The following is a 16,175-nucleotide window of genomic DNA, read 5'->3' as shown; positions in this document are numbered from 1 at the left end:
TGCAGACAGTAGTCAACCATAAATTGATAAGATGGAGGGAAATTGTTATGTCTATAAAAAGCTCAATGGTTCAAAGAAGAGAATAAAAACCTTACCTGACAACACTACAGGCTCATGTAATTCATCTGTTCCCTGCTTCCTTGTCTCCTGTCACTCCCGTCCCCTGTGACCTGGAAATCAATCCCAGCCAAAATATTTTGAAAGGTGTCTCAATTTCTACAATGCACTCGTCAGAGAGGAGGCTCGCTGGAAGAGCTGGAAGCAAAGGAACACCGATGCATCTTTTTATTAATGTTTTTTTTCATCTTCCTCTGCGTCTAAAGGGTGCAACATTTAAATCCCACATTATATCCTGATCTAGAAATCAGTATACACGACTTTGAAGATAAACCGTCTGAATATGGTCAATCCCCGTCACCTTGGCTCCTCTCTTTATGTTTGCTTTTGTCTCAACATGTCTCTGTTGGGAGGGACGGAGACCTGAGGAAAGGGGTCAATCATGCACAAATTGGGAAATGAGTTCAAGGATAAGGGTACATTTCTGTCAGTTCAAATGTGATTTGTGTGTGTGGGTGTCTGGCGTCAGCTTGTCTGAACAAACAGCTGCCGAACTTTGATCTATGGGAATTGCACTAGTGTTTCCTTTTCAGCGGACAAATATTTCCAGAATACTCTTTCTGTAGACGAGTCTCAAAAAGACCTCAACATGGCCCAGAAGAGGACAACAAAACTGATGGCAGATGAACCTGACTTCCTGCAGTTCAACGATTTGACCTGTGAGACAGTTGGAGGGAAAGTGAGTCACTTCACCATTCATTGTCTGGTTTAAACCATCATGGAGAGTTTTCATCCTCCTGCAGCTGGTCTCAGCTAAGGCTGAAGAGGCACAGCATTCATATATGGAAATGTTGACTGTAGACATTGTTAATGGTAGATGGTAGGTTGCAGATTCCATACCATACATTCCATACATTCTTAAGAATGTTTTGAGAATACGGCCCCAGGTTCCAGTCTGTTTTTATGTACCTCAGGGGACTCGTCTGTGAAGCTCCTGAAGTACGCGGACGACACTACCGTCATCGGCCTGATCCGGGAAGGTGACGAGTCCGCGTACAGACGGGAGGTGGATCAGCTGGTCCACTGGTGCGGTCGGAACCACCTGGAACTGAACCCGCTCAAGACTGTGGAGTTGACAGTGGACTTCAGGAAAAACCCACTGCCACTCCTCCCCCTCACCATCCTCAACAGAACCGTCTCCACCACAGACTCCTTCAGGTTCCTGGGATCCACCATCTCCCGGGACCTGAAGTGGTCCACCCACATCAACTCCATCAGGAAGAAGGCGCAGCAGAGGTTGTACTTCCTGCGGCAGCTCAGGAAGTTCAACCTGCCACAGCAGCTGCTGATCACTTTTTACACTGCCATCATACAGTCTGTTCTCTGCACATCCATCACTGTCTGGTTTGGATCAGCCACCAAACTAGACAGGCACAGACTGCAACGGACCATCAGGACTGCAGAGAGGATAGTTGGGACTAACCTCCCATCTATCGACGACCTGGGGCCGGATTCTCCAATATCTTCTTAAGAAAATATTAAGAAATGTCTTAAGATCTAAAATTAAGAAGTTCGTAAGAAAGTTCTTAAGTGCAATTCCTCAAAATTTTCTTAAGAACCATCTTAAGAACTGTCATTTCTTACGAATTTCTTATTTTTCTACTTAAGAACTTCTTAAAATATGGCTGTTTTTGAAATCACTCAATCAATTCAGCAGCCGCTCCAGCAGACCGTTCAGCAGTAGCAGCCAAGTATCCCAGAATGCATTTCGCACCAAAACGACAGCGGGAGCCGAGAGCTAAAAGCAGGCTAAAGGCTGTTTTAATTTCCGCTGTAGCGCTGTTAATATGCCACTTTATTAAGTTTTAATATTTTTTCAGATGCCAAAGTCCCCCTTAAGATCCCCAACCTGGCCTCAGTTTATCCAAATAACGCCTGTTGAGAAATTTGCTCCGACGTTTTCGGGGATGAGAAGAGCCGGCGGCCACGGGGAGCAGCATTAGCTCAGGTGAATTGACTAAATATAATGAAATTAATAAAAATAATAATAATATAATGAAATTAATACAAATAATAATAATAATATAATGAAATGAATAATACATATAATTTTGTATACCAAGTACGTAGAGGTGCACTAAATAAAAACCCAAACATATGTAGCTTAATAAAACAAAATAAAATTCAATAGACTGATATGTTCATTTTAATACCTTTTATTAAAATTGTGACGGCTCTGATGTACAGACAGAGCAGCAGCGCTGGTTCTGGGGCTCCAGTAAAAACATGAAGCTCCACTTTATATTCAGACAAACTAATATGGAAACTACAACTGTTAGATTTCATCTATTAAACCAACATTTATCTTCCTAAATGATTTATTTCAGCCAGCGACAATTCTCCACATAGCTGCAGTTCATTGGTTCAGTTTCTCCCCGGGACGACAGCGCGGTTTTACCCGGCGATCACGCCTCTCCCCCCGGCCGTGAGCTAATGCTGCTCCCCGCAGCCGCCGGCTCTTCTCATCCCCGAAAACGTTGGAGCAAATTTCTCAACAGGCGTTATTTGGATAAACTGAGGCCAGGTTGGGGATCTTAAGGGGGACTTTGGCATCTGAAAAAATATTAAACCTTAATAAAGTGGCATATTAACAGCGCTACAGCGGAAATTAAAACAGCCTTTAGCCTGCTTTTAGCTCTCGGCTCCCGCTGTCGTTTTGGTGCGAAATGCATTCTGGGATACTTGGCTGCTACTGCTGAACGGTCTGCTGAATTGATTGAGTGATTTCAAAAACAGCCATATTTTAAGAAGTTCTTAAGTAGAAAAATAAGAAATTCGTAAGAAATGACAGTTCTTAAGATGGTTCTTAAGAAAATATTGAGGAATTGCACTTAAGAACTTTCTTACGAACTTCTTAATTTTAGATCTTAAGACATTTCTTAAGATTTTCTTAAGAAGATATTGGAGAATCCGGCCCCAGGTTCCGGTCTGTTTTTATTCATTTAAAGAGCAGGTTTCGGTCTGTTTTTATGTATTTGAGAAGCAGGTTATGGTCTGTTTTTATGTATTAAAGAAGGAGGTTATTGTCTGTTTATACGTATTAAAGAAGCAGGTTCCGTTCGGTTTTGTATTTAAAGAGCAGGGGCCGGATTCTCCAATATCTTCTTAAGAAAATCTTAAGAAATGTCTTAAGATCTAAAATTAAGAAGTTCGTAAGAAAGTTCTTAAGTGCAATTCCTCAATATTTTCTTAAGAACCATCTTAAGAACTATCATTTCTTACGAATTTCTTATTTTTCTACTTAAGAACTTCTTAAAATATGGCTGTTTTTGAAATCACTCAATCAATTCAGCAGACCGTTCAGCAGTAGCAGCCAAGTATCCCAGAATGCATTTCGCACCAAAACGACAGCGGGAGCCGAGAGCTAAAAGCAGGCTAAAGGCTGTTTTAATTTCCGCTGTAGCGCTGTTAATATGCCACTTTATTAAGGTTTAATATTTTTTCAGATGCCAAAGTCCCCCTTAAGATCCCCAACCTGGCCTCAGTTTATCCAAATAACGCCTGTTGAGAAATTTGCTCCAACGTTTTCGGGGATGAGAAGAGCCGGCGGCTGCGGGGAGCAGCATTAGCTCACGGCCGGGGGGAGAGGCGTGATCGCCGGGTAAAACCGCGCTGTCGTCCCGGGGAGAAACTGAACCAATGAACTGCAGCTATGTGGAGAATTGTCGCTGGCTGAAATAAATCATTTAGGAAGATAAATGTTGGTTTAATAGATGAAATCTAACAGTTGTAGTTTCCATATTAGTTTGTCTGAATATAAAGTGGAGCTTCATGTTTTTACTGGAGCCCCAGAACCAGCGCTGCTGCTCTGTCTGTACATCAGAGCCGTCACAATTTTAATAAAAGGTATTAAAATGAACATATCAGTCTATTGAATTTTATTTTGTTTTATTAAGCTACATATGTTTGGGTTTTTATTTAGTGCACCTCTACGTACTTGGTATACAAAATTATATGTATTATTCATTTCATTATATTATTATTATTATTTGTATTAATTTCATTATATTATTATTATTTTTATTAATTTCATTATATTTAGTCGATTCACCTGAGCTAATGCTGCTCCCCGTGGCCGCCGGCTCTTCTTATCCCCGAAAACGTCGGAGCAAATTTCTCAACAGGCGTTATTTGGATAAACTGAGGCCAGGTTGGGGATCTTAAGGGGGACTTTGGCATCTGAAAAAATATTAAAACTTAATAAAGTGGCATATTAACAGCGCTACAGCGGAAATTAAAACAGCCTTTAGCCTGCTTTTAGCTCTCGGCTCCCGCTGTCGTTTTGGTGCGAAATGCATTCTGGGATACTTGGCTGCTACTGCTGAATGGTCCGCTGGAGCGGCTGCTGAATTGATTGAGTGATTTCAAAAACAGCCATATTTTAAGAAGTTCTTAAGTAGAAAAATAAGAAATTCGTAAGAAATGACAGTTCTTAAGATGGTTCTTAAGAAAATTTTGAGGAATTGCACTTAAGAACTTTCTTACGAACTTCTTAATTTTAGATCTTAAGACATTTCTTAATATTTTCTTAAGAAGATATTGGAGAATCCGGCCCCTGGAGTTTCCCCGTGTCCGCCGCGGAGCTGCCGCGTTAATTGACGCAGCCCAGCTGCAGCCCAGCTGCAGCACTGCTGCAGCCCTGGGGAAGCTGCGCCGCTTCCCCGGGATCCGCTCCTCCTCCTCGGGCAACGAGCTGGAGTTTCCCTGTGTCCGCCGCGGAGCTGCCGCGTTAATCGACGCAGCCCAGCTGCAGCCCAGCTGCAGCCCAGCTGCAGCCCAGCTGCGCGTCGCCGCGTACCCTACGGCGTAGGCTCCGCGTCGGTGTAACGGTGTCAAGAGCAGAGACCATTTATTTAATAAATAGCTTGGAGGACAGATGGTGGATCATCCATAGTTCTGGGTCGCACGTTAGACGTCAGACTCAGAGCAGATTTGTTGTTGTTTTGGAGCATAATGTGACGTTCGAAAAACGCAAAACTCCGGTTGTCTCTGTCTACACCAGGGGCCGTATTCTCAAAACATTCTTAAGAAAAAAAATCTTCTTAAGTGCCATTTTTTTCTTAAGTTCTGTCTTAAGAAGAAAAAATTCTTAAGTCGTATTCTCCAAAAAAGTTCTTAAGTATTTTCTTAACTTTCTTCTTAAGAAAAAACTTAAGAAGAAATGGTATTCTTGAAATAAAAGTTCTCAAATTTGTTTTTTCTTAACTTAAGACAACCTTGACCTGTTTTAAGATTTGGTCTGTGAAAAGGTAAGACTCTAAAATCACCTTTTTCCAACACATTTTAGACAAGTTTAGACTAGTAAGTCATAGTTTGAGGATATACTTGTAATTAATTACACAAAGAGCCTGTTAACTGTTTGTTAGCATGTTAATTAGCGTGGTAGTTAACTGTCAGTTAACTGTTAGTTAACTGACAGTTAGTATGTTAAATTAGTCAAAGTCAAAGTAGCTTTATTGTCAATACTATATGTCAAGACATACAGAGATTGAGAGGGACGTTTCCCACTTCCCACGGTGAACATGTAAACATATAGACATATAAACATATAAAGTGCGCAGGTGCAGGCACAGCAGATGGACATTCTTAAAAAGTTTCACATAAAATAAATACAACACAACACAACATTTACTATTACTAGGGATGTATTAGAATGTTAAATTACTCTAAGTTGTTGTCATCTTATTTCCTTTACATAATCAGTTGTTATTGCCCTCATTAGTTTTCCCACATTTGTTTTATAGATGGAAGCACTTTGGGTAGCAGTTAGGGAAGAAAACCCACCAAGACCAATGAGGGACAGAATGGATCCTCTAAGACTGCCGGATCATGTTTTACTGAGGCAGTATAGGCTTCCTAGAAGGGCAATCTTGCAACTTGCAGATATCTTGAAAGATGAGTTGCAAAGGAGTACAAGGAGATCATCATCACTTCCTGTGGTACTACAAGTAATGGTTGCCTTGAGATTCTTTGCTTCTGGAACTTTTCAGATGGTGTTAGGGGGCACTGTAGGAGTGAGTCAATCCTCTGTCAGTCGTGTGGTCAGGGATGTGTCAAATGCACTAAGCACAAGAGCAAGGCAGTTCATAAAGTTTCCAGCAACAGCAACAGAATGCATTCAATCCAAGCAGCAGCTCTTTGAGATTGCAGGATTTCCTAATGTGTTAGGAGTAGTTGACGGGACCCATATTGCTATCAAAGTAAGTTTACATGGCAGTACCTTATTTTAAAGATGTTTTCAGGTGTTTGGGTACATTGCAAGAGAGATTATTTTGCATTTGCACCAGTCACCTGCAAGAGCATTTCCCTTACTGTTTACAACTGTATTAAATAATGGAGAATTATAGAGCTATTTAGCACTCATATGAACAAATATCACTGAAAACACCTTTAACGTTCCCTTCTGTATTTTTTGAATAACAAACCTTTGAAAGTTTAAAAAAATTTTTTTTTTTAAATAGGCACCTAAGGATGAGGAGGATATCTATGTCAACAGAAAAAGCTACCATTAAATAAATGTGCAAGTCATCTGTGATGCAACACTGCGCGTCACCAACCTTGAAGCTAAGTGGCCAGGACAAACCCATGATTCCTTCATCCTGATGAATTCGGGAATAGGCATAAAATTCAGCGATGGAGAAATGCCAGATGGCTGGTTGTTAGGTAAGAAAGTTATAAGAATGTTAAAAACATATTTATATTTCCACATCTAAATAAGCTTCCTAATAAAGTAATGATGGTCTCTATGACACAGGTGATAGTGGCTATGGCCTTCGACCCTGGCTGATGACACCACTCCTTCACCCAGGAACACTGGCAGAGAGGCGCTACACAAGTGCACAAACAAAGACCCGCAATATTGTGGAGCGATGCATCGGTGTAGTGAAGTCTCGCTTCAGATGCATCGACCGTTCTGGAGGAGTGCTGCAGTACACACCTGAAAAAGCCTGTAAAATCATCACCTCAGCCTTCATACTACACAACATCTGCCAGATGTATCGCCTGCCAGTACCCAACATCCCTGACGACCGCCCTGAGGAAGATGGACATGACCACCCTGCCCCATGCGAGACTGGCATCCAAGCTAGAAATGACCTCATTAGAAGGAGGTTCACCCAAGCAAATTAAAGCAAAATCTACTACACAAAATGTAAAATCACAATGTATATAAATATCCCATTTGATTTGTTAGCAGTATAAAAAATGTTGTAGTTAGCATAGTAATATTATACCATAGTAATATTTCAAAGAATATAAATTCAGACATTATTATACAATCAAATAAATTATTTAATATTCAATACAAAAATTGTTACAAAAAACGACTTTTTCCAAAACATTTCATTTGTTACAAGAAAAAACAACATTTATTCATTTCCTTTCTTTCTTTCTTTTTCATCTCAGTTTCTCCTGAGCAATCTTTAACTTTTTTTACACACAGCAGCTCCTCCTGGATCTTCCTTATTGCTGAAACTTCTTTCACCAATTCTCTCTGCAGCATCACCATCTCAGCGGTGTCAGACTTGGTCCTTGCTGGAGGGGGCTGGAAGAATAGGGCCCTAGGCAAAATGTTTGCCAGGAGGTTATCCTCTATGGTCTGTAAAAACAAGTACAAAGAACAAAAACAATTAAGACAATATTATAAAATATGTAATTTCCATCTACAGTCTTCACAAAAGGTTCCTACACATTTCATCCTTCACACACACACACACACACACACACACACACACACACACACTAGGTGAAACAAATATTTTTCCATACTTTATTTTTCATTTTTCCATACATTTTGATACCTGGGAATTGGTCTAATTTATTTCCATACTTGTGTAGGAACCCTGTTCACAGCTTATGTTGCCAACTGTACTGTTCAGTGTGTTGTTTTCAAGCCTACCTGTGCTTCTTCAGCACTGAAGTCCTCCACAACATTAAGCACAACGTCAGAGTCGGAGCTTGTGCTGCTTGTGTCAGCTGGTAGAGTAAACACTGAGATGACAGGGCCTGCAATGAACGGAGAATACAGTAATACAGTATACGTTAGTGGTGCATTGCACACATTAACCGACGGTATAATTGTGTCCTGCTGCGCTTGAAACATTGTAACATTTAAAGAACTAGCAGCGTAACATACAGTATTTTGTAACAGAGCCGTAGGCTACGTAAGCTACGGCGTAGGCTACGTAACTTACGCCGTATGCTCTGCGTCGATTTAACGCGGAACCATAAATCAGCTCCGGAGCCGGCAGTCAGGCTGAAATCCCGAGATTTTCTGAGCAAATTTCTTAACAGGCGTTATTTGGATAAACTGAGCCCAGGTTGGGGATCTTAACGGTTACTTTTAAGCCTGAAAAAAAACTTAATAAAAACGGTTAACGGTTACCTGCTGTCACCGCCGGTGGGTCTCCTGTGTCGACGCCCCCTTGGACTCCCTCGACCGCTGTTTCTCCAATAATGTCGAGCACTTTCTCCTCCAGGCTGTCGACAAACACTCTTTCAGCTCCGCCTTTCTTGTTGATTAACCTTTTCCGCTCCGCTCCTTTCTTTTTTACCTCCGAATTGAAGTCGGCCCACTTCTTCTTCACCCCTGGGCCGTCCCGCAGGCTCCCTCCCACCGCGGACACAGCTTCAGCAACACCGGCCCACCCTCTTGTCTTATTTTCTGCTGTTATCCCCATATTATATAAAAACAGACCGGAACCTGCTCTTTAAATAAATAAAAACAGACCGGAACCTGCTTCTTTAATATATAAAAACAGACCGGAATCTGCTTCTTAAATGCGTAAAAACAGAACAGAACCTTTTATACATAAAAACAGACCGGAAAACACACTTCTTTAATACATAAAAAGAGACTGGAACCTGCTATTTAAATGTATAAAAACAGACCGGAACCTGCTATTTAAATGTATAAAAACAGACCGGAACCTGCTTCTTTAATATATAAAAACAGACCGGAACCTGCTCTTCAAATACATAAAAACAGACCGGAACCTGCTTCTTTAATACATAAAAAGATACTGGAACCTGCTATTTAAATGTATAAAAACAGACTGGAACCTCCTTCTTTAATACATAAAAACAGACCGGAACCTGCTTCTTTAAATGTATAAAAACAGACCGGAACCTGCTTCTTTAAATGTATAAAAACAGACCGGAACCTGCTTCTTTAATACATAAAAACAGACCGGAACCTGCTTCTTTAATACATAAAAAGATACTGGAACCTGCTATTTAAATGTATAAAAACAGACCGGAACCTGCTTCTTTAAATGTATAAAAACAGACCGGAACCTGCTTCTTTAAATGTATAAAAACAGACCGGAACCTGCTTCTTTAAATGTATAAAAACAGACCGGAACCTGCTTCTTTAATACATAAAAACAGACCGGAACCTGCTTCTTTAATACATAAAAACAGACCGGAACCTGCTTCTTTAAATGTATAAAAACAGACCGGAACCTGCTTCTTTAAATGTATAAAAACAGACCGGAACCTGCTTCTTTAAATGTATAAAAACAGACCGGAACCTGCTTCTTTAATACATAAAAACAGACCGGAACCTGCTTCTTTAAATACATAAAAACAGAACGGAACCTTCTTCTTTAAATACATAAAAACAGACCGGAACCTTCTCTTTAAATACAAAACCGAACGGAACCTGCTTCTTTAATACGTATAAACAGAAAATAATCTCCTTCTTAAATACATAAAAACAGACCATAACCTGCTTCTTAAATACATAAACACAGACCGGAATCTGCTCTTTAAATACATAAAAACAGACCGGAACCTGCTTCTTAAATGCGTAAAAACAGAACAGAACCTGTTTCTTTTACACATAAAAACAGACTGGAACACACTTCTTTAATACACAAAAAGAGACTGGAACCTGCTATTTAAATGTATAAAAACAGACCGGAACCTGCTTCTTTAATATATAAAAACAGACCGGAACCTGCTTCTTTAATATATAAAAACAGACCGGAACCGGAACCTGCTTCTTAAATACATAAAAACAGACCGGAACCTGCTTCTTTAATATATAAAAACAGACCGGAACCGGAATCTACTTCTTAAATGCGTAAAAACAGAACAGAACCTGTTTCTTTTATACATAAAAACAGACTGGAACACACTTCTTTAAATACATAAAAACAGACCGGAACCTGCTCTTTAAATACATAAAAATAGAACGGAACCTCCTTCTTTAATACATAAAAACAGACCATAACCTGCTTCTTAAATACATAAAAACAGACCGGAATCTGCTTCTTTAATGTATAAAAACAGACTGGAACCTCCTTCTATAATATATAAAAACAGACTGGAATCTGCTCTTTAAATACATAAAAACAGACCGGAACCTGCTTCTTAAATGCGTAAAAACAGAACAGAACCTGTTTCTTTTATACATAAAAACAGACCGGAACCCACTTCTTTAATACATAAAAAGAGACCGGAACCTGCTTCTTTAATACATAAAAACAGACCGGAATCTGCTCTTTAAATACATAAAAACAGAACGGAACCTGCTTCTTTAATACGTATAAACAGACAATAACCTCTTTCTTTAATACATAAAAACAGACCATAACCTGCTTCTTTAATACATAAAAACAGACCATAACCTCATTTTTTAATACATACAGTAAAAACAGACCATGACCTGCTTCTTAAATACATAAAAACAGACCCGAACCTGCTTCTTTAATATATCATCATGTACACTCTTTTCTCAAACACACATCACTAATCATGTAATCTGAGCAATCATGTACAAACTTTTCTGTCTCTTAATGAAAGAGTATTTTTGTACCTAAAGTACATAAAGTAAATTAAGTGTTCACTTAATATAACAGAATAATAATCATTGCAGTCACTAACTCACTTTATACAATATTAACACAAGTGAAACAACATAGCTTGACCTTTTAACTTTGAACTCGGTCTTGTGTTACCAGGGCAACAGCCGTAGCTGGTGTTAGCTTGTAGCTTAGTATTAGCTTTAGTGCTGAGCGCGACACTACACACACACTGCTCACACACGCTGAGAAACAGCGCCAGTACAGGGCTCTGCGTAATGCTGATCCTGAGAGAAGGGCTGCATATTTACAGAAACACAGAGAGACGTGGCATGAGAACAAAAAGCTAGGGAAGGTGAAGCCAGTGAAAGATCTAAGTGAAAGAGAGAAGAGAAGGAAACGAGCATATTGGAGAAGAGCCCAACGCCAGAGCAGAGAGAGAGCGAAAGTGATAGAGAACCAGGTTACTCCACCCCAGAGTCCTGAAGTTGATCCAGAGCCTCAGATGTCAAGGTAGAAATTTATTGAACAGAAAATAGGATTAACAATAGCTTTTATTATGAAATGATGATGAAAAGACTAGAGTGACAGCTTGTCATCCTTTCTCTGTTCAGTAAGCATAGAACACATTATCAATTTAGTAATAATTTTTGTATTATTTCAGACTGAGCAGTGCTGGAAGGAAGAAAGTCAAGAGAAGGGAGTCCAAGTTATACAGGGAGATTCAGGGTCTGAAGGACTCACTCAAACAACAGAAAAGAAAAACTGACAAATATAGAAAAAGATGTGCAAGACTACAGAAAGTTTCAGAGTCACCTAGATCAAAAACCTGGCACCTGTTAGGAAGGATTCCTGTGTCTAGAGAAGTGCACAAAACTTTAGTTTTCCATCATGCCCTAGTGGACAACATCGGCAAAACGTTTGACTCTACCAAACACAAAAAAACTAGGCAGCTCATCACAGCTCTGGTGTCAGGAAGGATCTTGAAAAAATACAAGTTCAAAAAAAGAATTCAGGAGACCTTAGGAATTTCAAGAAAACTGCAGAGCTACAGTGAGATATCACTCTCCAACAAGTTGACATATAGATCCCTATGCTATAAACTGTGCAACAAAGTTCTGTCCTTCTTGACAAGGGATGATAACAGTCGCCTCACAGCTGGAAAATCACAAACAATAACAAGAGGGAAGATAAAGAAACAGAAAAGGTTCTTAAACGACACCATGAAAAACCTGCATAGGAGATTCCTCCTTGAGAGCCCTGACTGCAGGATCTCATATTCTTTGTTCTGCCGTGCGGCCCTTCTGGGTGGTCCAGCCATCCATTGCAGAGTTCCTTTGCAAGGTGCATGAGAATCTCTGTTTTCTTGTAGAGAAGCTACATTCTCTCTGACTCATCTGGGGGACTAACTTGGAGGAAATGGCAGAGTCAATATGCTGTGACTCAAATTCGAAGGACTGCATGTACAATGAATGTCCCAACTGCAAAGATAGAGACTTTCCAGTTGCAAGTGAGGGGGATTTGCAAGCAAGTGTTTTTGTCACACAGTGGACAACCGAGACTGTTCTCAGAGAGAAGAAGAACAATAAAGGTGAAAAAGAGAAAGTGTCTGTCAAAATCACAATGAAAAAGAAGACAGAGACAACTTTGCAGAACCTACTTGAAATCTTCCAATGCCAACTTACAAACTTCAAAAGACACCTCTTTAACATAAAACAGCAATTCACCTTCTACCGGGTACTAAAGAGGAGCATGACAGATCACGAATGCTTAATTCATGTAGATTTTTCAGAAAACTATGCCTGCAAGTACTCCTCTGAAAACCAAGCTGTACACTTTGCGTCAAACCAGCAGCAGGCAACACTACACACTGGAGTTCTACATATTGGTGGAGTGGAAGAACATGTGTGCTTTGGCACAATCAGCCCATCGAAGGAGAAAGGGCCTGCAGCCATATGGACCCATCTATCCCCAATACTCAACCTGGTCAAGGCTTCTCATCCAAATGTGACCGTGGTGCATTTTTTCAGCGATGGGCCATGCACACAATACAGGCAGAAAGGCAATTTCTATCTGTTCTGTACTAAGCTGCAGCAGTGTGGGTTCCAATCAGGCACCTGGAACTTTTTTGAGGCGAGCCACGGCAAGGAGGCCCCAGATGGAGTTGGAGGCCTCCTCAAAAGGACCGCTGACAGGCTTGTCAGCCACGGGAAAGACATCCCCAACGCTGAGCTCTTCTTCAACACAGGATAACAGTCAAAAGCGGTCCGAAATTCCTTGGCAAAACTCAGACATCATCGGCCAGTGGTGTTGTGTGAAATATGATGACGACATTTATCCTGGAGTGATTCAAGAGGTGACTGAAACTCACGTTGAAGTAAAATGTATGCACCGGATTGGAATAAACCGCTTTTTCTGGCCAACGCGGGAAGATGTCCTGTGGTATTTGCATGAAGATATCGTCAGAATGATTCCTCCTCCAACTTCTGTGACCTCCCGTCATATGGAGATCAACAGGGACCTATGGTCCAAGATATCAGACTTGTGACTGAAATCAAAAGGAACACGAAAGAACAAGAACATGAAAGAACAAAAGAAAGAACAAATATGAAATAGACTATGAGTAGGATCTTTTGAAAAGAAACAAAGATGAAATGCAATATGAAATACAATATGAAATACAAGATGAAATACAAGATGGAAAGATTTGTTATTAAAGCATTTTATGTATTTGTTCTGTTAACTATGGATTGAAAATTTTCAAGTTCAACTCATCCACTTAATTGCATGACACTTAAATTTGTTTCATTAAAATGTTTTTATCATAAAGAAAGGTTTCTCTTGTCCTCCTAATGCGTCCTGTCAACTGTGTTACTCCTGTCAACTGTGTTACTTTGCCTGTCAACTGTGTTATGAATGTTTTTTGTGTCATATATCTTTTAAATATTGACTAAACTGTAAAAAAAAAAAAAAAAAAGTGGGGAAAATCTGCAGAGAGAGAGGTCTTATATAAGATTGGTGAATAACTCTAAATTCAGTGTAATATGCATTTATGTTGAAAAAATTATTAATCCCTCCTGACAACATCCCATAGAATGTCCATTATGAAGCTCAAAATTCATATTTTCAAATCAGTTAGACAGGCAACCCTAAAACCCCTGGTGAATAGACTCAAAACCTTTCAAACAAATGTATTATCAAATGTGTAGTACCTAGTTCTTGTTGTATATGACACAACATTTGTCTGTAACACGGTTGACAAAATAATGAGTCCAATGTTTATTTTCATTAAAATATTGAATATGTAATTAGAGTTTAAGCTTGGCATTTAATGAATTTAGCACATTTACGGGGTATATTATGGAAAAAACTAGATTATTTATCAAAAAAGAAAACTGATTTTGTCACTTTTGGTTGATATGAAATGTGCCCCTAATTATAGAATGACTCTTATACATCTGAGGTAACAGTAAAACATTAAAGGAGCATGAGGCAGGATTGAGGCAGGATTTATGAAAAAAATGTGTATACATTTTAAGTTTTCTTGTAATAATGTCAGATGAAGCGTTCCAAACCAAAAAGAATGAGCCCTCTAGTGCAGGGGTTCCCAACCTTTTTTGTGCCAAGGACCAGCAGAAGTATAAACAAAAAGCTCAGGGACCGGTTGACAATTTATGTCAATTTTAATAAACATTTTAGAAATAGAATTTTCCACATCAGTAGATTCGTCCACTTGTATTGCATACCACGGAGATGCTTTTATTCTGTCCAGCAATTGTCCCTCAATATCCTCGGCAATATCATCAATTCTCCTGGCAACAGTATTGTTGGAAAGGGGAACCTTTCCCACTTTGCCAGCTGCTTTTTCCTCCAAAAGTTTGAGGCAGATGTGTTTTGCAGCGGGCAGTATTAGCTCCTCTCCAATTGTAAAGGGCTTTTTAGCTTTTGCAATCCGGTGAGAAACGAGATATGAAGCCCTCGTTGCGTCCAGGGGGCATCCTATACAGGTGCCCGAGCCACCTCAGCTGGCTCCTCTCGATGTGGAGGAGCAGCGGTTCTACTCCGAGCTCCTCCCGGGTGACAGAGCTCCTCACCCTATCTCTAAGGGAGCGCCCCGCCACCCTGCGGAGGAAACTCATTTCGGCCGCTTGTATCCGGGATCCCGTTCTTTCGGTCATGACCCAGAGTTCATGACCATAGGTGAGGGTGGGAACGTAGATCGACCGGTAAACCGAGAGCTTTGCCTTTCGGCTCAGCTCCTTCTTCACCACGACGGACCGATACAATGACCGCATTACTGCGGCCGCCGCACCGATCCGCCTGTCAATCTCGCGACCTTTTTCCGGTCGAGAACCATGGCCTCAGACTTAGAGGTGCTGATTCTCATCCCAGCTGCTTCACACTCGGCTGCAAACCGCCCCAGTGCATGCTGAAGGTCCTGGCTCGAGGGAGCCAACAAGACCACATCATCTGCAAAAAGCAGAGATGAAATCAAGTGGCTCCCGAACCGTACCCCCTCCGGCACTTGGCTGTGCCTAGAAATTCTGTCCATAAAAATAATGAACAGAACCGGTGACAAAGGGCAGCCCTGCCGGAGTCCAACACGCACCGGGAACAGGTCTGACTTACTGCCGGCAATGCGAACCAAGCTCCTGCTCCGGTCATACAGGGACCGTACAGCCCTCAGCAGAGGGCCTCCGACCCCATACTCTCGGAGCACCCCCCACAGGATGCCACGTGGGACACGGTCGAAAGCCTTCTCCAAGTCCACAAAACACATGTGGACTGGTTGGGCAAACTCCCATGCGCCCTCGAGCACCCTGCGGAGGGTGTAGAGCTGGTCCAGCGTTCCACGGCCAGGGCGAAAACCGCATTGTTCCTCTTGAATCCGAGGTTCGACTATCGGCCGAATTCTCCTCTCCAGCACCCTGGAATAGACTTTCCCCGGGAGGCTGAGGAGTGCGATTCCCCGGTAGTTGGAACACACCCTCCGGTCCCCCTTTTTGAAGAGAGGGGCCACCACCCCGCTCTGCCAGTCCAGAGGCACTGTCCCCGACTGCCACACGATGCTGCAGAGGCGTGTCAGCCACGACAGCCCCGCAACATCCAGAGACTTGAGGTACTCAGGGCGGATCTCATCCACCCCCGGTGTCTTGCCACTGAGGAGCTTCCGAACTACCTCAGTAACTTCAGCTTGGGTGATGAATGAATCAACCTCTGAATCCTCAGCCTCTGCTTCCTCGACGGAAGGCG

At 41.2% G+C, this 16,175-nt stretch overlaps 1 protein-coding gene and 1 long non-coding RNA gene across 3 annotated transcripts; one reads left to right on the top strand and one right to left on the bottom strand.

Moving 5' to 3' along the window:
- Positions 1-680: 680 nt before the first annotated feature.
- Positions 681-7,375, top strand: LOC133454738 (uncharacterized). 2 transcript variants are annotated; one of them, XR_009783433.1, is made up of 3 exons: positions 681-796; positions 6,579-6,780; positions 6,926-7,375. It is a non-coding gene; the product is annotated as an uncharacterized LOC133454738 (long non-coding RNA). The 2 variants fall into 2 exon arrangements; XR_009783432.1 differs by having other exon boundaries at positions 6,872-7,375.
- A 60-nt stretch (positions 7,376-7,435) lies between these two features.
- Positions 7,436-8,795, bottom strand: LOC133454462 (nuclear apoptosis-inducing factor 1-like). The gene is made up of 3 exons (XM_061733194.1): positions 8,501-8,795; positions 8,015-8,121; positions 7,436-7,714 (listed from the first exon to the last, which is right to left on the bottom strand). Exons 1-3 carry the CDS (start codon positions 8,793-8,795, stop codon positions 7,466-7,468), a joined length of 651 nt encoding a protein of 216 aa, XP_061589178.1. The 3' UTR covers positions 7,436-7,465.
- Positions 8,796-16,175: the final 7,380 nt, after the last annotated feature.

Source organism: Cololabis saira, chromosome 11, assembly GCF_033807715.1.
Source record: "Cololabis saira isolate AMF1-May2022 chromosome 11, fColSai1.1, whole genome shotgun sequence".
Lineage (NCBI taxonomy): Eukaryota > Metazoa > Chordata > Actinopteri > Beloniformes > Belonidae > Cololabis > Cololabis saira.
The sequence above is the reverse complement of the archived record's forward strand: the minus strand, read 5'-3'. Positions and strand labels throughout refer to the sequence as shown.

Bases quoted from the DNA above. Each gene is read 5' to 3' on its own strand.
- LOC133454462 (XM_061733194.1), bottom strand. From the start codon at position 8,795: ATGGGGATAACAGCAGAAAATAAGACAAGAGGGTGGGCCGGTGTTGCT. The intron at 8,122-8,500 runs GTAACCGTTAAC...CGTTCATTGCAG, and splicing joins CCCACCGGCGGTGACAGCAG to GCCCTGTCATCTCAGTGTTT. The intron at 7,715-8,014 runs GTAGGCTTGAAA...TTGTTTTTACAG, and splicing joins TCAGTGCTGAAGAAGCACAG to ACCATAGAGGATAACCTCCT.